The 24,759-nt window shown below is 42.4% G+C and overlaps 1 protein-coding gene across 1 annotated transcript in view; it reads left to right on the top strand.

Moving 5' to 3' along the window:
• The window catches only part of LOC139541385 (transforming growth factor beta receptor type 3-like), a 172,466-nt gene that overhangs the window by 23,337 nt on the left and 124,370 nt on the right, over positions 1-24,759 (top strand). The window contains exon 3 of the mRNA XM_071345985.1: positions 11,207-11,394. Within this exon, the coding sequence (XP_071202086.1) occupies positions 11,207-11,394 (188 nt within the window). The remainder of the gene's footprint in view (positions 1-11,206; positions 11,395-24,759) is intronic.

Raw genomic sequence — 24,759 nt, 5'->3', positions numbered from 1 at the left:
TTTCAGCCTTTCTATTGTTGTAAAGTCATTACTAATATGAACAATACAAAGGATCAAGATGAAAACAGGCTGGGTGGGTGGGTCATTCAGAAAATAAATGGTGTCAGGAACGAGCAGGACAAGTGGCACTCAAGACCTTCACTGGGCCTGAGACCCTGGCTGCGAGGCCTATGTGTGGGTGTCTAAGTCTGACTCACACTGGGCCTGAGACCCTGGCTGCGAGGCCTATGTGTGGGTGTCGAAGTCTGACTCACACTGGGCCTGAGACCCTGGCTGCGAGGCCTATGTGTGTGTGTCGAAGTCTGACTCACACTGGGCCTGAGACCCTGGCTGCGAGGCCTATGTGTGTGTGTCGAAGTCTGACTCACACTGGGCCTGAGACCCTGGCTGCGAGGCCTATGTGTGTGTGTCGAAGTCTGACTCACACTGGGCCTGAGACCCTGGCTGCGAGGCCTATGTGTGTGTGTCGAAGTCTGACTCACACTGGGCCTGAGACCCTGGCTGCGAGGCCTATGTGTGTGTGTCGAAGTCTGACTCACACTGGGCCTGAGACCCTGGCTGCGAGGCCTATGTGTGTGTGTCGAAGTCTGACTCACACTGGGCCTGAGACCCTGGCTGCGAGGCCTATGTGTGTGTGTCGAAGTCTGACTCACACTGGGCCTGAGACCCTGGCTGCGAGGCCTATGTGTGTGTGTCGAAGTCTGACTCACACTGGGCCTGAGACCCTGGCTGCGAGGCCTATGTGTGTGTGTCGAAGTCTGACTCACACTGGGCCTGAGACCCTGGCTGCGAGGCCTATGTGTGTGTGTCGAAGTCTGACTCACACTGGGCCTGAGACCCTGGCTGCGAGGCCTATGTGTGTGTGTCGAAGTCTGACTCACACTGGGCCCGAGACCCTGAAAAGAGGCCTGAGATGGGTGGGAGGCTAAGAGGACAGGGGTAGGTGGTTGCTCCTGAGAACGCTGACAAGACTGGATGAAAGGGCCTGGGGTCTATTTGGCGCCTGTGAGTGATGGGTTAAAGGTCATTGACGTGGCCGGGCATTTATTAATTTACAAATATTTTAGATTTATGTTTATGTCACCCTCATTCTTGAATATCCAGTTATATAAAGGTGCCAACGGAAACATTTTTCTTTCTAAAACAATTCATCATAGTAATTTTTGTTAGCACATACTTAACCCTCCACTAAAGAATAGCATGACTTGGGAGAACTCTTTCTAGTCTCTACACCCATGAGTCCATACAATGCCTTGCAAAAGTTTTCCGACCCATTGGATTTCATCACATTTTATTGTGGGATTAAAATGGATTTAATTGTCATTTTTTGTCAACAATACCCATGAAATAGTGTGTAATGTCAAAGTGGAAGAACCATTAAAACAATTGTATTAATAAAAACAAATATAACTCAAATATAGTCGTTGCATAAGTATTCAACCCATTTGTTTAGGCAAGGCTAAATTAGTTCAGGAATACAATTTGGCTTAACAAATCACATAAATTATGTTCACTTACTCTGTGTAAAATAATAGTGGTTGACATGATTTTTAAATGACTAACTCTTCCTCTGTCCCCCATAAATGCAACATCTGTAAGGTTCCTCAGTGAAGTGTTGAATTTCAAGCACAGATTCAACTACAAAAACCAGGGAGTTTTTCGATGGGTAACAATAACAAATCAGACATTGAATATCTCTTTAAGCATGGTCCAGTTCATAATTATGCTGTGAATGATGTATTAAACCACCGAGACACCTCATATATACAGTTACCATGAGGCCATTGGTGATTTTAAAACAGCTACAGAGTTCAATGGCTGTGATGGGAGTGAACTGAGGATGGATCAACAACATTGTAGTGACTCCACAACAATGACCTAAAGGACAGAGTAAAAAGAACACAAATATACAAAATAAAAAATATTCCAAAACTTGTATGCAACAAGGCACTAAAGTAATACTGCAAAAAAGCATAGCAAAGGAAAACACTTTTTGGCCTAAATGCAAATCCCTATGATTGAGGTAAATCCAACACAACACATCACTGAGTAACTGCCTCCTTATTGTCAAGCGTGGTGATGGCTGCATCATGGTATAGGTATGCAAATACTGATGTAGATGTACTGAGGTAGAAGTTTTTCAGGATTAAAAAGAAACGGGATAGGGCAAAGCGCAGGCAAAATCCGAGAGCAAAACATGCTTTACACCAGACACTGGGAGAGGAATTCACTTTTCTGCAGGACAATAACCTACAACACAAGGCCAAATCTACAGTGGAGTTGCTTACTAAGAAGACCGTGAATGTTCCTAAGTGGCCAAGTTACAGTTTTGACTTAAATCTGCTTGAAATACTATGGCAAGACTATGGCAACACTTGAACATTGATGTATGCCATGATCCTCAACATTTTGACAGAGCTTGAAGAATTTTAAAAAGAATAATAGAATAGTATTACATAATCCAGGTGTGCAAAGCTCTTAGAGACTTACCCAACAAGACTCACAGCTGTAATTGCTGCCAAATGTGTTTCTAACATGTATTGACTCAGGGAGCTGAATACTTACGCAACAACTATATTTTATTTATTTTATTTTTGATTAAATCTTCTTTAAAAAGTGTATTTCTTCCACTTTGACCCTACAGAGTATTTTGTGTAGATTGTTGACCAGAAATTACAGTTAAAACCATTTTAATCGCACTTTGTAAAAAAAACTATGTGAAGAAATCCAAGGGGTGTGAATACTTTTGAATTAATCCATCTCAGTACATAAAGTTTCTGCAACTGGTATGCCTGTGTATAAAATCAAAACAGGAAGCCATTCCTAGACTGGGCCTGTCTGTTTATTATCACTTGATAGAAAGATGGGTCCTGATTTGGAGTGACGGTTTCAGTCCTAGGTCAATAGCTCAATTGTCACTGTACTTTTTATGGACACAGATGTAGGATTTATGACTAGTATCCACACCTGGTAACACACTTGGAGATGGCACGAAGATTCATTTAAATATTTTTCTCCCTATTACTGTTTTTTTCCCCTTATGTAAATGTTATTCCGTCATGCGATCAAGTTATTCAGTCATGCAATCAAGCTTGGCAGTAGCGAATACAATTTGTCAGATCAGATTGATTCATCAAATAAGGGATTGTTTGTGTGATGCTGGACCGTGGGCAGGTTTGTGGGACTTTTGATCTCAGATTTCACACTTTGATGGAAAAGTTTTATGACTTTCCTGACTGACTGCAGTGCAGCCCCCATATCCCACCTCCTCCCCCCGTCCTCCCCTGTCAACCGCTCTTCTCCCCCACCTCTTCTTCCCGTCCTCTCCCATGTCTCCCCTTCCTACCAACGTCCTGCCTCCCGTGCTTCCACATTTTACAGGCTCATATTGGTTCATGATGAATCCATATTTCATAGCTAGCAGACAGAATGAATAAAGCTAGTACTATCCTTATGAAAGGCTTTATTTGCTTCCTGTATTTGTGCCCTCTGGCTAACTCAGCGCTGAGTGAGTTACTGTTAGTGCCAGCGCTGCGGGCCTAGTGATTGTGTAGTTCCAAACTAAAGCCCCTTAGAAAAACATGACAGGGCAGAATATTGCTCTCCCTAAACTGGTTTGCGTGTTCTACGGACCCTGAGAATCTTTGCTAGGAGACAAGGACCAATGATTGGAGGATTGAGATAATACCTTGGTCCATATGGGAACTGAGATACCACAGGTTTAATGGATAGAACTACACATATTGACATAGTGGCCCCACCAATCCCCTGTCTATTACATGTATTTTCCTGTAATCAATCCTGCCTTATGATGTCTTTGTGTAATTGAACAAACATGTTTTCAAATCCATTTGTCTTTATTTGGGAATGTGTACAGGATACAGGATGTATTCTGATATAGGCAGTGCACAGCCAGCGTCATCTAATTTGTGAAAAACACTGTGTAAGAATTAAAACTGTGTAAAAGTATCTCCCTCTGAAAAAATATACAATAGTCTACTGCTGAGGGATGCTGGAAATAAGACACGTGCACTTGTGTCTGTCTCTGAGTGTGTGAGTGTGTTTATGCGTGCACATGTTGTGTGTGTGTGTGTGTGTGTAGTGCGTTGGGGAAGGGTCTTTTTGTTTCTTATCGAAATTGGCTTTGTGGGAAAATCAGATATGTTCCTAACGGGCACATGGTATGACATCACATCCTGTACCCAAGTCTTGGAATGTCACCAGCAGCATGTTGTAGCAACAGAGTGCATTTCTTGGAATCTAATCAGTGGCTGCATCCTTAAATGGCATTATATTCCCTATATAGTACACTATTTTGACCTGGGCCTATAGGACTAGGGAATAGGGTGTTATTTGGAACACCTCCAGGGTGTTTAAATACGTTTTAAGTCGGTTGGCTTGGAGAGTATTTCTACAGTCTCTGAGATTTAACTATCGTTTTGAGTTTCTATACGCTTCCTGACTCTATTAACCCTTTTGAGAGCGATCCCGATACTGTATATCCACGTTCCTCGTTCTCAAGCCTTCAACATCAGTGTAATAATCAAAGCACTCAATGAGCCTTTACAACAGAATCTATTCTATTTTAGTTCACATATACAGCTTCTGAGTAGACTGCTAATACTTTGACCACCTGATTTAAAAACTCAACTGTAATTCACAAAAGAGGCATAACAAGAACTGCAGACTTCAGTAGGTATTGTAAGGGGCAGCATAGAGACTGGTGGAGATTGAAAGGTACATCAGTTCTGTTACTGGCTGTCCGTGCTTCTCAACTCCCACATCGTCAGATAGGTTAAGTGGAGTAATAAGGAGTTATACTCATCTGAGTCAGAGTGCATTTTTATCTTTCAGTGTCAGTGCCTCCCCCATTCCTGATCTCTCTCTCTCTCTCTCTCTCTGTTTCTCTCCTCTTTCTTGTCATGTCCCTCTCTCTCTCTCTAAACTCCTAGTTTGATGTGTAAAAATGTGAATGCCTGTGGTTTCTACCCTGTGTAAATTCAGTAACCTAAACCGTCGTCATCGGCTCTTGAGGACTTTCCTAGTATTACTATAAGAACCCAGTAAATTCAGCAACCTGAACTTAATCTACTCTCTCTGAGGCCTTTCGCAGCAGTACCACTATATAACCCAGTCAGCGTATTCATTCAGCCTGCTTCCAAATGGCACCCTATCCCCTTTATAGTGCACTGCTTTTGACCAGGGCCCACAGAGCCCCTTGACTCACTTTGACAGCCTTCCCCTGGTATCTACATGATATACTGTAGGAGAGAGAGAAAGGGCAGTGTGTGTGTCAAAGGCACAGTGGGCTATCAGCTCTTTTTCATTTTCTCTGGCATCTAATTTGGCCGCGAAGCATGTGTGCGGGTGGCTTATTCGTCTTCCTCCACTCAAAGGACTTAATTGAAACTATGGCTCATGCTGAAACTTATTACAAATGCCTTTTCAAGACTGACTGACTGCCCCATGACGCCAAATGGCTTTGAGTAACATTTGTGTTTTAGCAAATGGATTCAGGAATGGTTTATTACAGTTACCCATCATACATAGTTGAACCTTCCACAAGATAAGATGATTATACCATATCGTCACTGTCTGATGAAAACCTCTTATCTCCAAAAACAGAGACTTTTCTGAAAAATTACCATATGTCCCCATTAACGAACACACAATTATAAAACTTCAGAAGTTATTTTGAATACATTTTCTTGGTCCTAGAGGGTAGTTACTGGTAGTTACTGCTTTCAATAAATGAATAAAAATTGACATTTGTAAAAATTGACAGCAAAAATATATATATCCAAATTTGATAGGAAAGATACAGGTTAACAGGATGTATATATGAACAAGTAGGTTAATAGCTTATAGCTGTAAAAGTTGTGGCCTGGTGTGTCTGTGCTCTCTTTAAACAGGTGCATGTGGGAGTGAAAGACAAAGGCCTAGCATTTCCAGTCAGAAAGTTGAGGTAGCAGCAGAAACGGGTGGCAAAGACACCTTGTACAGTATGTTGACCATCATTGGCAATACATCCTTTCTAGAACTGAGATGTTTTCCTTCTGTTACTTTGATTACACGTTTATCAAATCATTATTTCCTAACATGCTAGCCTGGGAAAACATTCTAGATTAGTCAGTTTTATAGAAACCTATCTGATGTCAAGCTGGTGAGGTACACAGAAACTGTCCTCTGTGGTTTTTGAGTATTTATTTATATGATAGTTTTGTGTTTTTGTTGTCGTTTATTATGATTTTTACTTGGTTCTCCTGGCTGTAACTAGGTCTGGATGGTGAGGATAGTAGGATATTGATGTTGAGTATGTGGGTCCAGAACATGCAGGACCAGACCAGGCTGTCTGTACTCACACAGGTGTGCTCTATCCCATGCGCTGCACTCTTGCAGGGTTCTGTCTGTCTCATCTTTGTCAGGATCCAGACTGAGACAGGAAGAGACACTCCTGTGGGAACCAGTCTCGCCTGGTGTGGAGGTTTGCCTGATGAGAGCAGTTAGTCCCCCAGGCCCCAGAATAAAGGGTGCTTGGACATTGATGGATATAATCATACCCTAGACATGAAATAAAATCAGAATTTTCTTCAATTGCCGTTATTGTTCTCATTTTTTAACATAATCTGATCAACCAACATTGGCTTCACGCTGAGATTCACAGGTCCTTGACCTTATTTTCCACCTGAAGACGATTAACCATGACCTTATTCTCCCAACCAAAATCCAAGATAAATATTTTGCTGTTAAGGTAGACATCACAGATGGAATATCACTTGTTACTATCATATATGACTGGATCTGCTGGGCTTAGGTCTTGGAGGTGTCTGCTCTGCAGTGTGTATAGTCTGTCTAGTAAAGTGTCTGGTGGGCTCTCTAGGCCGGGTTAATTTTTCATGCAGAGCGAACAACAGCTTCTCTCATTCCTCTCCTGTGGGCGTTAGTCCGGCTCGGCCTGGCTAGAGGGCCTAGCAGCTGCTGGACAGGACCTCTCTGTACTCCCTCTGCTGTGGAGAGAAGAAACACAGAGAGGAGAGAGGGGGGGGGGGGGGGGGAGAGAGGTATGGAGGTATGGACAGGGGGAGAGGTGACAGAAGAGACAAAGCTGTTCAAGTCTTTTTCTTCTCCTCTCCCCCCTCTCCATGAAGGCTGCAGACTGTGATGACAATACCAGATGTGCAGGATTGGATTCCAGTTGGTTTTAGCTACACAGAAAAATATCAATAATACCAGATATTATGGCTATGATAGAGGATTGTTGTATAAGTACAGTGCCTTCAGAAAGTATTCACACCCCTTGACTTATTCCACATTTTGTTGTGTTACAGCCTGAATTCAAAATGTGTTATATATATTTTTTCTCACCCATCTACACACAATACCCCATAATGGCAAAGTGAAAACATGTTTTTAGAAATGATAGCAAATGTATTGAAAATATGAAATTTACGTAAGTATTCACACTTCTGAGTCATTTCATGTTAGAATCACCTTTGGCAGTGATTACAGCTGTAAGTCTTTCTTGGTAAGTCTCTAAGAGCTTTGCATACATGGATTATACAATAATTGGACAATATTCTTTAAAAACGTCTTCAAGCTCTATCAAACTGGTTGTTGATCATTGCTAGACAGCCATTTTCAAGGTCTTGCCGATTCAAGACGATTTAAGTAAAATCTGTAAATAGGCAACTCCAGTTGGTCTTGTGTTTTTAGGTTATTGTCCTGCTGAAAGGGAAATTTGTCTCTGAACCAGGTTTTCCTCTAGGATTGTGCTTAGCTCTTAGCATAAAGTTAATTTCTTTGCCACATTTTTTGCACTTTTACTTTAGTGCCTTATTGCAAACAAGATGCATGTTTTGGAATATTTTTTATTTTGTACAGACTTCATTCTTTTCACTGTGTCTTTTAGGCTAGGTTTGTGGAGTAACTACAATGTTGTTGATCCATCCTCAGTTTTCTCCTATCACAGCCATTAAACTCTGTTGCTGTTTAATCTCTGAGCGGTTTCCTTCCTCTCCGGCAACTGAGTTAGGAAGGATGCCTGTATCCTTGTAGTGACTCGGTGCATTGTATACGTCTATTAAGTTCCTTTGTGTAAATGTATAAACTAAGTTCCATATTGTAAATGTCCAATAGACATCGTTGTTGTAATAATGTTGTAAATATGGCAGGCCCATAAATGAATATATAATACACAAATGATCAGAGTTGTTGTCTGAGTTTACTTTGGGGGAAAGTATGGCCCTATTGTTGCTCAATCCCATCTCGGTCAAAACAATTTTGTCCTGATATGATTTTGAACTAGATACAGACGATTCCATTATTCTTTGGGATGGAAACACTGTCTTTGTTTATTACCCACAGCTCCATTTGTGTTTCAGGGTTATAAAACAAATGTTTGGTTTCCTTCCATTATTGTCGAAATCTTCTGTATTATTTTTTTCCAACACACTTTTATTGTCTCTGTATAGCCAATTTTTTCCAGGAAGTTAAATAAAGAAACAACATCACTGCCCAACAAGTGCCATCATTTCTTAGCTGTCTTCCAAAAAGGACTAATTATTTGTCTGTCTGGCCGGTGGCGTGGTTGTTATTTCACAATGTGTGGTGTGGGGGGAAAAGTGAGTTTGAGTGCTCTGAGATTAGGACTGAAGGGTGATGCGTGATGACTGGAGAGAGAGGGACCGGCGTGTACTCCTTGGGGAGGAGAGGGGGGTTGGAACTCCGATGCACCACAACAAGGTTTTGCCATTAAGGTTTTGCAGTTTCTTTTTCCTTGACTCCAGCCATCCGTCACTGTGTTTTTGAATGTATGTTCCCATCAATCACATCAAAGTAGATCTCCTATGAGTTGTATGGGGAATGGATTCACTAGCACCAGGAGACAGCAGCTGTAGGAAGAGAGAATAGGTTAAAGACATCTGTCAGAGGCTCTCAGGGTCTCTCTCAGGAGAGACAAGAGAGACAATAGTAAAGCATTTCTGTCCTCGCAACACACAGATAGGAAGGTATTTCTCAGGCTTTGTGCGGATCACACGTACAGTGTGTGTGTGTGCGTGTGTACAGTACTGCAAAACAATAACAGTCTGTTCTCAGAGAGAAACCTTCCTCTAGCAGCCCACTGTTGAGGTACAGTATTTTTGTCAGAGACGGGGAAGTTTTAAAGTTGTTATCTCCCCTGTCTTTCATTTTCTCTTTTAATTATTTCCAAATGTTTCCCCCTGATCGCTATCGGCAACTATAGCGTGTTTATCATGCAGTGTTTGAAACGTGAGCGGGGCCTGCGCTGGCTGGTTGGCCCAATAAATGTCTGTGAGGCTGTTGGGCAGAGTAGAGAGTAGGGACTGACCTGAAAGAGGAAAGTCTGGCCACACAGCTTGTCCACTGAGACACAGTTTCTCTAATGGAAAAGGCCTGTTCAACGCCTTGCACAAAACATCAGGGCTGTGTGTGTATGTGTGTGTGTCCGTTTAACAGTGTGTGTGTGTGTGTGTGTGTGTGTGTGTGTGTGTGTGTGTGTGTGTGTGTGTGTGTGTGTGTGTGTGTGTGTGTGTGTGTGTGTGTGTGTGTGTGTGTGTGTGTGTGTAAAATTACTATGTTACTTAGTGTCCTCTCCTGGGTTGCGTGCCAAATAGCACTCTATTTCCTATAAATTGCACTGCTTTCATACTACTTTTATAGTGCACTATACAGGTAATATGATGCCCTTCGGGACATAACCCTGGTCTGACCACGCTGGGGCTTGGCTCTGCATGACTGACAGGTCTCACTGGTCCTACTCTTCCTCTCCATGACAGCCATGGATGGATGGATGGACAGCAGTGAGAGGAAAGGGGCAGACGGCCCTATTTTTGGACCACTGCCCTCAGACTAACTATAATCTATGGCAGTCTTGAGATCTAGTTGTTGCCTATTTATTATAATTTATTATGATTGACTTTAGCTACCTAAAGCATTATCTTCAGTTTTTAGTAATATACAGGACCTCACAATGTTACCTGCACCACTATTAGGCTAATCAGTGTAGAGTAAAATGAAAGATAGAAAAAGCAAGATTCTGATCCAGAGAGAGAGAAAAGGGAATCCCACAACCTCCAACATAATATGAACTTGTTAGGATAGCCCTTCAAGGAAGTTTTGTTAACAAGTGTGCTCGTTATGTTCAACTGCTTGATCCCTGTTATAGTCCATCCGTTCTTGTTGTACTCCAAGTCCAAGTTCACCAGTCTCTCTGTGCTGCAGGGCACCAGTGGGAGGGAAACACACACACACACACACACACACACACACACACACACACACACACACACACACACACACACACACACACACACACACACACACACACACACACACACACACACACACACACACACACACACACTGTAGACCAATCTAACATGCTTCTCACAGGAACACCTCCAGCGCCACATCTCCACAGCAACTTCTGTAACTGACCACAGTCATAACGGCTAATTATGGGCTGTCCAGAGACAAGAGCACTAAAGAGAGAAGTGTGGGCCACCCCCTGTGGGGATTAGGGAATTAAGGGAAGGTCAGATCTGAACATTTACGGGAAAAGAGAAAGAGGTAAAAGTGACCTAAAGGGGATTATAATGTCTCTTTGGGCCATCTTGATTATACGTCTGGCACCATAACATCCTGTACAGGGTCAGCTAGACACTGCTTTGTTCAGAGGAAAGGCCAGTCTTGTGTTAGTGGCCTGTTGAGGGTCAGAAAGCGTGGTGTTGCTCTTTGTTGAGAGGCCAGTCTGCTGTGTTAGTAGGCTGTGGACTGAAGAGAATGGCCTACTTTGAGAAGACTGAGCTTTGTGCCCAGACAATGTGCGCAGACACTGCTTTATTTTGCTATGCCCAATTTAAATAATGATTATGTCACTCATTATAGTTGCATGCTGACACTTTATTTGCTCTCATCATTCATAACTTGTTCATCAGAGAATTGCTGATTCATACGCTATCTATTTATGGACAGTCTATAAATGATTTACAGAAACTTAGAACTTATCAACTTATCTTATATAAAGTGTTCTCCAGTTTGTTGGACTGAAGCTGCAGTGTGGAACACTTCTTACCTCTGTGCTGTTGACTTTTTAAATGAAGATTCTCTAGCTTCACACTGGGGATCTTGGATTCTCGAAAAACCATTTCGTGGGTTCCACTCATCTCATTCTTCTCCCCCCCAGGTCCGTTGTCTCGTAGCCCGTGTGAGCTGCTGCCAGTAGGTGTAGGCCACCCGGTGCAGGCTCTGCTGAAGAGCTTCACGGCCCTGTCAGGCTGTGCCTCCCGTGGAACCACGGGTCTACCACAGGAGGTTCACATCATCAACCTGAGGGGCAGCAGCCCTGAGGGGTCAAACGGCACACATCCAGAGGTCAGTCACCTGTATATAATATAACCACCTATATACAGTGGGGAGAACAAGTATTTGATACACTGCCGATTTTGCAGGTTTTCCTACTTACAAAGCATGTACAGGTCTGTAATTTTTATCATAGGTACACTTCAACTGTGAGAGACGGAATCTAAAACAAAAATCCAGAAAATCACAGTGTATGATTTTTAAGTAATTAATTTGCATTTTATTGCATGACATAAGTATTTGATCACCTACCAACCAGTAAGAATTCCAGCTCTCACAGGCCTGTTAGTTTTTCTTTAAGAAGTCCTCCTGTTCTCCACTCATTACCTGTATTAACTGCACCTGTTTGAACTCATTACCTGTATAAAAGACACCTGTCCACACACTCAATCAAACAGACTCCAACCTCTCCACAATGGCCAAGACCAGAGAGCTGTGTAAGGACATCAGGGATAAAATTGTAGACCTGCACAAGGCTGGGATGGGCTACAGGACAATAGGCAAGCAGCTTGGTGAGAAGGCAACAACTGTTGGCGCAGATATTAGAAAATGGAAGAAGTTCAAGATGACGGTCAATCACCCTTGGTCTGGGGCTCCATGCAAGATCTCACCTCGTGGGGCATCAATGATCATGAGGAAGGTGAGGGATCAGCCCAGAACTACACGGCAGGACCTGGTCAATGACCTGAAGAGAGCTGGGACCACAGTCTCAAAGAAAACCATTAGTAACACACTACGCCGTCATGGATTAAAATCCTGCAGAGCACGCATGGTCCCCCTGCTCAAGCCAGCGCATGTCCAGGCCCGTCTGAAGTTTGTCAATGACCATCTGGATGATCCAGAGGAGGAATGGAAGAAGGTCATGTGGTCTGATGAGACAAAAATAGAGCTTTTTGGTCTAAACTCCACTCGCCGTGTTTGGAGGAAGAAGAAGGATGAGTACAACCCCAAGAACACCATCCCAACCGTGAAGCATGGAGGTGGAAACATCATTCTTTGGGGATGCTTTTCTGCAACGGGGACAGGACTACTGCACCGTATTGAGGGGAGGATGGATGGGGCCATGTATCGCGAGATCTTGGCCAACAACCTCTTTCCCTCAGTAAGAGCATTGAAGATGGGTCGTGGCTGGGTCTTCCAGCATGTCAACGACCTGAAACACACAGCCAGAGCAACTAAGGATTGGCTTCGTAAGAAGCATCTCAAGGTCCTGGAGTGGCCTAGCCAGTCTCCAGACCTGAACCCAATAGAAAATCTTTGGAGGGAGCTAAAAGTCCGTATTGCCCAGCGACAGCCCCGAAACCTGAAGGATCTGGAGAAGGTCTGTATGGAGGAGTGGGCCAAAATCAATGCTGCAGTGTGTGCAAACCTGGTCAAGAACTACAGGAAACGTATGATCTCTGTAATTGCAAACAAAGGTTTCTGTACCAAATATTAAGTTCTGCTTTTCTGATGTATCAAATACTTATGTCATGCAATAAAATGCAAATTAATTACTTAAAAATCATACAATGTGATTTTCTGGATTTTTGTTTTAGATTCCGTCTCTCACAGTTGAAGTGTACCTATGATAAAAATTACAGACCTCTACATGCTTTGTAAGTAGGAAAACCTGCAAAATCAGCAGTGTATCAAATACTTGTTCTCCCCACTGTATAATACAATGTATAACGATATACTGTATATAATATGATGGACCAGAGGACACACCTGACCAGAGGTCAGTCACTCACCTGGCTGAGCCAGCCCAGAACACCCACACCTCATATACTGTTTCACACTATCATGCCAAACTCAACCGCACTGTGCAGGCTCAGATATGTCCAATCCAGCATGGTACCAGCAACTATGGTGGATGCATAACTAGGCCAGTGCAGTACAGCTCGGCATGGCTCAGTAGTGTACAAACTACTAGAGAATATTCATTGGTGTGAGATAGAAATAGCATACCAGGTGTTTTACTATGACTTCGGCAGTGCATGGCTGGACAAACCAAGTCTCAGGCCCTGGGAAGGAACATTTTAAAGGCCCACCTTTTGGCATCAACAACAACATTTTGCAGTTTTCAAGCCTATTTCCTGCAATTCTACACACCTCTGTTTGGGTAAAAAGCTGAGGGCCTGGAGAAATGTAACCGCTCTCAAATTCATAGACAGAGCTATATTTATTTATTTTTTATCTGGCCGCAGACCCCCTGCAGTACCTCAGCAGACCCCACTTTGAGAACCCCTGCTGCAGACTGTAGAGTCTCACTCTATCCACACCTGTATATACTGTTATACAGTAACTGTAACCCACAGTGCACAACTCTGTCAGACAGCTAAATATCCAACATGCTCCCAGCATACTGTTTCTATCATAACATAAACATTGATGTCAACAAAAATGCTGGTGTCATTTTGAGTTAAGTGGCCTCAGCAGATGAGCACATAAAAAAAAATGTCACCTCCTCCTGGTGATAACTCAATCAGTATTGTTCCATGAGCAGTGTGCCATCCTAAGAAAGTACATAACAGTGTGGGTTGGCTTTCACCTTTCAACAGCTCCATACCAAGTTAATGGATGCTGTAATTACTGGTAGGCCTATCTGGCTGCGAGCTGGGGAGACTCAAGCACTTTCTGGGGAGAGCTGCATAATTAAAAAAAAACTTTGTCATTGCTGAGCAGCAGGGCTGGAGAGTAATGTTGTTAACGAAAGATAGTGGACCCCCTCTTATCAAATTGTACTCGTCCCAAGAATAACAGCAGCTTTAACTGAGGAGTTGGTGGTGGGCGGTTGTTGCTCAATGTAGGGGAGATATTACCATACACACTAGTTAGATGTTATCAGCCATGCAGATCTTAGGCTGCAGGCAACCAATCTGAATGCTGTTATTGACCCTGAGTCATTAAAGACAATAGACCAGAGAACCTTACATGACCTTTCTTATGCATTAGAGGGCAGGGTCATGGTCATTAGAGCACACTGTTGAAAAATGTTTAAAAAAAAAAAACAATCATTTTTAATAGGATAGGTGGTACCTCCCGGTTTCACTCCATTTTCTTATTTTTGTGTGCCTATTGATTGAACACTACCCAGGCTTTGGTTATTTGTGTAAAGATGGATGGCTCTCCTGTCTCTCACCACTCTGCACACAGGCCCCCTATCCCTGTGAGCAGCTCCTTCCACAGTGTATCTGTGGAGTACAATAGAGAACACTGTGTCTGTAGAGTATAGTATGATGGCACTGACAGACATGGCAGCTCTTCTTGCTCTTAAGCAACTTTGCAGTATTTCATTTTTTTGTGTGTTATTTCTTACATTATTAGCCCAGAACAGTTTTTGTGTTATTTCATACAGCCGGAAAGGACTTTTGGAAATCAGAGTGGCGGTAACTCACCAGCATTATGACCAGGAATACGACTTTCCCGAATTGGATCCTTTGTTCGCATCCCCCAAGGAAATTGAACTTATCCCAGAGGCTGCTCCAAAACCTGCCGGCGGAGAAGAGGTATTTGTGTCAGCGGGCAACCATCCTCCGCATCCGAGTATGTTACTCGCTAATCAATCTCTGGACAATAAAGTTGACGAGCTCAGGGCGAGGATCTCCTTCTAGAGAGACATCAGGGACTGTAACATACTCTGTTTCACGGAATCATGGCTCTCTCCGGATATACTGTCCCTGTCCATACAGCCATCTGAGTTCGCAGTGCATCGCGCAGACAGGAATAAAGAACTCTCCAGCAAGGAGAAGGGCGGTGATGTATGTTTCATGATTAACCATTCATGGTGTGATTGTGATAACGTATAAAAACACAAGTCCTTTTGTTCACCCGACCTAGAATACCTCACAATCAAATGCTGACCATATTACCTCCTAAGAGAATTCTCTTCAGTTATAGTCACAGCCATGTATATTCAACCTCAAGCCGATACCACGACGGCCCTCAAAGAACTACCCTGGACTTTATTCAAACTGTAAACCACATATACTGAGGCTGTATTTATTGTATGTGGGGATTTTAACAAAGCAAATTTGAGTAAAACGCTACCGAAGTTCTATCAACACATTGACTGTAGTACCCATGCTGGGAAAACACTCAACCACTGCTATTCTCTCTTCCGGGATCCCTACAAGGTCCTCCCCCACCCTCAATCCCAACTACATTTTGCACCTCCCTTACTATAGACAGAAACTCATACAGGAAGTACCTGTGTTAAGGTATATTCAACGCTATTCTGATGAATAGGAATTCATGCTTCAAGATTGTTTTAATCACTCGGGCTGGGATATGTTCCGGGTCGCCTCCAAGAATAACATTGATGTATACACGAACACGGTGACGGAGTTCATCAGGAAGTGTATAGGGGATTTTGTTCCCACTGTGACTGTTAAAACCTTCCCAAACTAGAAACCGTGGATAGATGGCAGCATTCACGCTACACTAAAAGCACAAACCACTGCATTTAACCATGGCAAGGTGACTGGGAATAGGGTCAAAATACAAACAGTGTAGTTATTCCCTCCGTAAGGCAATCTCCGTAAGGCAATCAAACAGGCAAAACGTCAGTACAGAGACAAAGTGGAGTCGCAATTCAACGGCTCAGACACAAGACATGTGGCAGGGTCTACAGACAATCGCGGACTACAAAGGGAAAACCAACCAAGTCGCGGACACTGACGTCTTGCTCCCGGACAAGCTAAGCACCTTCTTCGCCCGCTTTGAGGATAACACATTTCCATCAATGCGTCCCGCTCCCAAGGACTGTGGGCTCTCGTTCTCTGTGGCCGACATGAGTAAGACATTTAAGCGTGTTAACCCTCGCAAGGCTGCCGGCCCAGACGGCATCCCTAGCCGCGTCCTCAGAGCATGCGCAGACCAGTTGGCTAGAGTGTTTACGAACATATTCAATCTCTCCCTATCCCAGTCTGCTGTCCCCACTTGTTTCAACCATTGTTCCTCTACCCAAGAAAGCAAAGGTAGTAGAACTAAATGACTATCGCCCGTAGCACTCACTTCTGTCATTATGAAGTGCTTTGAGAGGCTAGTTAAGGATCATATCACCTTTACCTTACCTGACACCCTAGACCCACTTCAATTTGCTTACCGCCCCAATAGATTCATAGACAATGCAATTGCCAGTGCACTGCACACTGCCCTATCCCATCTGGACAAGAGGAATACCTGTGTAAGAATGCTGTTCATTGACTATAGCTCAGCCTTCAACGCCATAGTACCCTCCAAGCTCATCATCAAGCTCGGGGCCCTGGGTCTGAACACCGCCCTGTACAACTGGGTCCTGGACTTGCACAACCATAGTAGGCCTGATTACCAACAAGGACGAGACAGCCTACAAGGAGTAGGTGAGGGCCCTGGCGGAGTGGTGCCAGGAAAATAACCTCTCACCCAACGTCAACAAAATGGAGGAGCTGATCGTGGACTTTAGGAAAAAGTAGAGGGAGGACGCCCCTATCCATATTGACAGGACCACAGTGGAGAAGGTGGAAAGCTTCAAGTTCCTCGGCATACATATCACTGACAATCTGAAATGGTCCACCCACACAGACAGTGTGGTGAAGACGCAACAGCGCCTCTTCAACCTCAGGAGGCTGAAGAAATTTGGCTTGGCCCCTAAGACCCTCACAAACTTTTACAGATGCACAATTGAGAGCATCCTGTCGGGCTGTATCACCGCCTGGTACGACAACTGCACTGCCCGCAACCACAGGGCTCTCCAGAGGGTGGTGCGGTCTGCCCAACGCATCCACCGGGGGCAAACTACCTGCCCTCCAGGACACCTACAGCACCCGATGTCAGAGGAAGGCCCAAAATATCATCAAGGATATCAACCACCCAAGCCACTGCCTGTTCACCCCGCTATCATCCAGAAGGCGAGGTCAGTACAGGTGCATCAAAGTTGGGACCGAGAGACTGAAAAACAGCTTCTATCTCAAGGCCATCAGACTGTTAAATAGCCATCACTAGCTGGCTACCACCCGATTACTCAACCCTGCACCTCAAAGGCTTCTGCCCTATATTCATAGACAATGAATCACTGGACACTTTAACCTGTCTAGGATGAGAGTGGCGCTAGCGGCACTCCCCCCCCACCCCCACTGAAAAACCAGTGCCGCGAAATTCAAAAAAAATATTTTTTTTAAATATTTAACTTTCACACATTAAAGTCCAATACAGCTAATGAAAGACGCAGATCTTGTGAATCCAGTCAACATGTCCGATTTTTTAAATGTTTTACAGGGAAGACACAATATGTAAAGATGTACACATTAGCACCTAAAAACACATTAGCATAATCCACCATCTTTTATTTGTCCACCAACACCAGTAGCTATCACCAATTCGGCTAAACTAAGATATTTATAGCCCCTAACCAAGAAAAAAACTAATCAGATGACAGTCTGATAACATATTTATGGTATGGGATAGGTTTTGTTAGAAAAAAGTGCATATTTCAGGTAGATGGCATCGGTTACAATTGCACCCACCGTCACAAATGGAATAGACAAACTACTTAGAGCAACGTGTTTACCTACTTACTAATCATCAAACATTTCGTAAAAATACACAGCATACACGAATCGAAAGACACAGATCCTGTGAATACAGACAATATTTCAGATTTTCTAAGTGTCTTACAGCGAAAACACAATAAATCGTTATATTAGCATAGCACATAGCACATAGCAGCCCAGCATTGATTCTAGCCAAAGTGAGCGATAAAAGTAAACATCGCCAAAATATATTAATTTTTTCACTAACCTTCTCAGAATTCTTCAGATGACACTCCTGTAACATCATATTACACAATCCATATAGAGTTTGATCGAAAATGTTTATATTTAGCCACCAAAATCATGGTTAGACAATGTGGAATGTAGCTCAGCTGGTCAGAAAAAGTCTGTGCGCCACTTAGACAGTGATCTACTCTTATACATAAATACTCATAAACGTGACTAAAAAATATAGGGTGGACAGGGATTGATAGACAATTTAATTCTTAATACAATCGCGGAATTACATTTTTTAAATTATCCTTACTTTTCAATACAGCTTGCGCCAAGCGATGCTACGTCAAAAAACATGGCGTCCGAAGCCACTAAAATGTTTCGACAGAAACACGATTTATCATAATAAAAATGTCCTACCTTGAGCTGTTCTTCCATCAGTATCTTGGGCAAAGGATCCTTTCTTGGGAGAAATCATCTTTTGGTGGAAAGCTGTCCTCTTGCCATGTGGAAATGTCAACTGCGTTCGGGATGAACTGAAAAGCGTGCCCAACTTTTCACATCGTTGCAAAAATAAATGTCCCAAAATCGCACTAAACGGATATAAATTGCTATAAAACGCTTTAAATTAACTACCTTATGATGTTTTTAACTCCTATAACGAGTGAAAAGATGACCGGAGAAATATAACAGGCTAAACTAACGCTTGGAACAGGTGCGCGCCGGTGTCCTCTAGGCTCATGACGCAGCTCCCAAAGAATGACTAGCTTCAGGGTTTTTTCATTTGTAGGTCCTGTGAACGTGCAATCGACCCCGTTGGAATCGTCATCACGTAAAGGCATCCAGGGGAAGACGTAAGAAGTGTCCGTATAGTCATAGCAACGACAGTGCCCTTTTAACTGAGTTCAGAAGAGTGGCCAACATTTCTCAAATCTGACTCCATGTCAGGGAAATTGCTGTAGAATGGGCTCTGTTCCACTTAGAGACAAAATTTCAACTCCTATAGAAACTATAGACTGTTTTCTATCCAATAATAATAATAATATGCATATTGTACGATCAAGGATTTTGTGGGAAGCCGTTTCAAAAATTAGCCAAGTTAGCATAAATAGTCTAAACAGCGCCCCCATCCCCAACAGGTTAATAATGGAACACTAGTCACATGAATAATGTTTACTTACTGCTTTACTCATCTCATATGTATATACTGTATTCTATTCTACTGTATTTTAGTAAATGCCACTCCGACATTGTTGCTCTTCCAATATTTATATATTTCTTAATTCCATTATTTTGCTTTTAGATTTGTGTGTATTGTTGTGAATTGTTAGATATTACTGCAATTTTGGAACTAGGAACACAAGCATTTCGCTACACCCGCAATAACGTCTGCTAAATAATTTTATGTGAGCAATAACATTTGATAGTAGAGAACACTGTATCTGTAGAGTACAGTAGAGAACACTGTGTCTGTAGAGTATAGTAGAGAACACTGTGTCTGTAGAGTACAGTAGAGAACACTGTGTCTGTAGAGTACAGTAGAGAACACTGTATCTGTAGAGTACAGTAGAGAACACTGTATCTGTAGAGTACAGTAGAGAACATTATCTGTAGAGTACAGTAGAGAACACTGTATCTGTAGAGTATAGTAGAGAACACTGTATCTGTAGAGTATAGTAGAGAACACTGTATCTGTAGAGTACAGTAGAGAACATTATCTGTAGAGTACAGTAGAGAACACTGTATCTGTAGAGTACAGTAGAGAACACTGTATCTGTAGAGTATAGTAGAGAACACTGTGTCTGTAGAGTACAGTAGAGAACACTGTGTCTGTAGAGTACAGTAGAGAACACTGTATCTGTAGAGTATAGTACAGAACACTGTGTCTGTAGAGTACAGTAGAGAACACGGTGTCTGTAGAGTATAGTAGAGAACACTGTATCTGTAGAGTACAGTAGAGAACACTGTGTCTGTAGAGTACAGTAGAGAACACTGTGTCTGTAGAGTACAGTAGAGAACACTGTGTCTGTAGAGTACAGTAGAGAACACTGTATCTGTAGAGTACAGTAGAGAACACTGTATCTGTAGAGTATAGTAGAGAACATTATCTGTAGAGTACAGTAGAGAACACTGTATCTGTGGAGTATAGTAGAGAACACTGTGTCTGTAGAGTATTGTAGAGAACACTGTATCTGTAGAGTACAGTAGAGAACACTGTATCTGTAGAGTACAGTAGAGAACACTGTATATGTAGAGTACAGTAGAGAACACTGTATCTGTAGAGTACAGTAGAGAACACTGTATCTGTAGAGTATAGTAGAGAACACGGTGTCTGTAGAGTATAGTAGAGAACACTGTGTCTGTAGAGTATAGTAGAGAACACTGTATCTGTAGAGTACAGTAGAGAACACTGTATCTGTAGAGTACAGTAGAGAACATTATCTGTAGAGTATAGTAGAGAACACTGTATCTGTAGAGTACAGTAGAGAACACTGTGTCTGTAAAGTATAGTAGAGAACATTATCTGTAGAGTACAGTAGAGAACATTATCTGTAGAGTATAGTAGAGAACACTGTATCTGTAGAGTACAGTAGAGAACACTGTATCTGTAGAGTATAGTAGAGAACACTGTATCTGTATAGTATAGTAGAGCACACTGTGTCTGTAGAGTACAGTAGAGAACACTGTATCTGTAGAGTACAGTAGAGCACACTGTGTCTGTAGAGTATAGTAGAGAACATTATCTGTAGAGTACAGTAGAGAACATTATCTGTAGAGTATAGTAGAGAACACTGTATCTGTAGAGTACAGTAGAGAACACTGTATCTGTAGAGTATAGTAGAGAACACTGTATCTGTATAGTATAGTAGAGAACATTATCTGTAGAGTACAGTAGAGAACACTGTGTCTGTAGAGTACAGTAGAGAACATTATCTGTAGAGTACAGTAGAGAACACTGTGTCTGTAGAGTATAGTAGAGCACACTGTGTCTGTAGAGTACAGTAGAGAACACTGTATCTGTAGAGTACAGTAGAGAACATTATCTGTAGAGTACAGTAGAGAACACTGTGTCTGTAGAGTACAGTAGAGAACATTATCTGTAGAGTATAGTAGAGCACACTGTGTCTGTAGAGTATAGTAGAGAACACTGTATCTGTAGAGTACAGTAGAGAACACTGTATCTGTAGAGTACAGTAGAGAACACTGTATCTGTAGAGTACAGTAGAGAACACTGTATCTGTAGAGTACAGTAGAGAACACTGTATCTGTAGAGTACAGTAGAGAACACTGTATCTGTAGAGTATAGTAGAGAGCACTGTGTCTGTAGAGTATAGTAGAGAATACTGTATATGTAGAGTATAGTAGAGAATACTGTATCTGTAGAGTATAGTAGAGAACATTATCTGTAGAGTATAGTAGAGAACACTGTATCTGTAGAGTACAGTAGAGAACACTGTATCTGTAGAGTACAGTAGAGAACACTGTATCTGTAGAGTACAGTAGAGAACACTGTATCTGTATAGTATAGTAGAGAGCACTGTGTCTGTAGAGTATAGTAGAGAATACAGTATCCGTAGAGTATAGTAGAGAATACTGTATCTGTAGAGTATAGTAGAGAACATTATCTGTAGAGTATAGTAGAGAACACTGTATCTGTAGAGTATAGTAGAGTACATTGTATCTGTAGAGTATAGTAGAGAACATTATCTGTAGAGTATAGTAGAGAACACTGTATCTGTAGAGTACAGTAGAGAACACTATGTCTGTAGCATCTATCCCCTGCCCTCTTCTGCCCCCATTATAATCAGGGGCCCAGCAAATGGTGTCCGTTCCTTCTCTCCTGGTGCCGACAGGAAGCCAAAGAAAGGCTTGATGGCCAAAACAACGCAGCAGAAGATTGTAAACATCCGTGGGAGATCAGATTGTTGTTGGAGGGCCCAACCCCTGCATCCCAAATTACACCCTATTCCCCTTCATATTGCACTGCTTAGTAGTGCACTATATAGGAAATAGGATGTAATTTGGGACATGGCCATTGTTGTTGGAGAGCTCAGCAACATACAGTGAAACAAAAGCAAATAAAAGGCTATCTCCTCCAGCTATATTAATGGCTGTGCAGTCAACAAACCCTTTACCCTGGCCTCTGCACTTCTTCACACTGTGAGGAGAGAAAAAAGTAGGCTGTCATCACATTCTTTTATTGCTCAAAATGACATCCCAGCATATTCAAGAGAGGCTTAGCAGTAAATAATTGTTTTAATAACGTCAACTAAAGAAGACACTTAATACTGTTGCACCTGAATCCTGATAGTTGTAGTGTGTGCTAGCTGCCTATATGCCTGAACCCTTCTCTCTTTCAAGGGTTACAGTACAGGTGTTGGATTTTCATTTGACCAGTATTGTCATAGCAAAATAATCCTGCAGCAACAGGATTTTAACGTTTAGTCCATAATGTTGTTTGATCGCAACAAAAGTGGGATCAAATGAAGATCCAACATCTGTATATCAGACTATGGAATGGCAAGAACCTCTGTATGCATTAACATTTTCTCTACCATAAGTCATGGGTGTCAAATGTCTCTGTGTAGACTGCGGACGGAAGGATGTGCTTGTGCTGTGTCAGGATATTTAAGTGTCCCACTCCCTACCCCATCAGTCATGGTAGTGTGAAAAGCAGCATGTCTCGGCTTGCACTGGGGATTTCACTGCTGAGTTAGGCAGACATAAATGTTGCTAAGGCCTGATGCATAGGCAAGATCAGAAACTGGGTGTAAGGCAGGGTATGTTATGTTGAGTCAGTATGCAAATAAAGACATCACTCTGGTGATTGTATCATAACACCTTAGTGCGCCTTGCAGAGATGTTTTTACTTAACCTTTATTTTAACAGGGAAGACATATTACAAATGTGTCCTGTATATACAACATAAATATACACATTATACCCAACCTATATACAATACCAGTCAAAAGTTTGGACACACCTACTCATTCCAGGGTTTTTCTTTATTTTACTATTTTCTATGTTGTATAATAATAAAGAAGACATCAAAACTATGAAATAATACATATGGAATCATGTAGTAACCAAAAAAGTGTTTTATATTTGAGATTCTTCAAGGTAGCCACCCGTTGCCTTGGTGACAGCTTTGCAGACTCTTGGAATTCTCTGAACCAGCTTCACCTGGAATGCTTTTCTAACAGTCTTGAAGTAGTTCCCACATATGCTGAGCACTTGTTGGCTGCTTTTCCTTCATTCTGCGATCCAACTCATCCCAAACCATCTCAATTGGGTTGAGATCGGGTGATTGTGGAGGCCAGGTCATCCGATGCAGCACTCCATCACTCTCCTTCATGGTCATATAGCCTTTACACAGCCTGGAGGTGTGTTGGAATGAGTAGGTGTGTCCAAACTTTTGACTGGTACTGTATATACACACATTAAAATACAAAAACACTGTCATGGGAAGCACAATAAAACATCACAGATGTAGATAGGACTTGCACTTTTGGCTATGCTGAAAACATATTCTGAAGGACGAGCTTGAGGTAAATTATTTAATGAAAGGTCTCCTTTGAAACATATAGTATCAACAAATTTCCCAAGAAGGATCGAGAGCGATGTTGGACAATAGAATACCATAGTATGAACACAATCTAACAGAACACATTGAAGTAATTGTCACACTGAAAAGGAATGCATGCAGCAAAGTTAAGTCTGAGTGATGCCATACCTGTCATTTCTCCACATCCAAAGCATGTGCTGTTCTGATTGCTCTCCTTTGGCTTACATATATTTGTTCTGTAGAAGAATAACCTTGCCAAGAACGGAGATATCCTGCCGCTTTTGAATAAGAGCTGCAACATATACACTGAGTGTACAAAATATTAGGAACACACACACACGAGAGAGAGGGAGAGTATGTTTCTGTAGTGTATCCCGGCAGTACATGAGACCACAGAAAACACCTGAAGCCAAGTAATTTATTTGTATATTTAACCAGGCAAGTCAGTTAAGAACAAATTCTTATTTACAATGACTGCCTACCCCAGCCAAACCCTCCCCTAACCCGGACGATGCTGGGCCAATTGTGCACCGCCCTATGGGACTCCCGATCACGTCCGGTTGTAATACAGCCTGGGATTGAACCAGGGTCTGTAGTGACACCTCTAGCACTGCCATGCAGTGCCTTAGACCACTGCGCCACTCTAATCACCAGCCTAATGATACCATTGTCTGTTGTTTTACAGGGTCAGCCATTTAGTAGTACAGCACCCCTGGAGCAAAGTAGTGCACTAAGTAGGGATAGGGTGCCATTTGGGACTCATAATAGGGAAACCAAGGCCTCTCTTGGTGCTCTTCATGCTGAGCAATCAGAATAAATACATGAGAGTTTAGCTGCCCAAAATCCTGCAATTATTTTATCTTTATAGACCTCTCCTGCTTGGTGTTACCGCCCAAATAACAACTTCAATTACTGTCATGTAATTCTGCTTGGGAGGTACAGAGTACCACGAGCACATAGTCCAAAGCTCACACTCTGTTCCCTAAGGATAACTGTCATGGCTTATGTCGACATTTGAGAGTGGGCTTGTTTTGCTCGTGAAATTCTCATATGTAATATATCTCATGTTTTGTTTGTCATTTT

This window comes from Salvelinus alpinus, chromosome 16 (assembly GCF_045679555.1).
Source record: "Salvelinus alpinus chromosome 16, SLU_Salpinus.1, whole genome shotgun sequence".
NCBI lineage: Eukaryota > Metazoa > Chordata > Actinopteri > Salmoniformes > Salmonidae > Salvelinus > Salvelinus alpinus.
The sequence above is the reverse complement of the archived record's forward strand: the minus strand, read 5'-3'. Positions and strand labels throughout refer to the sequence as shown.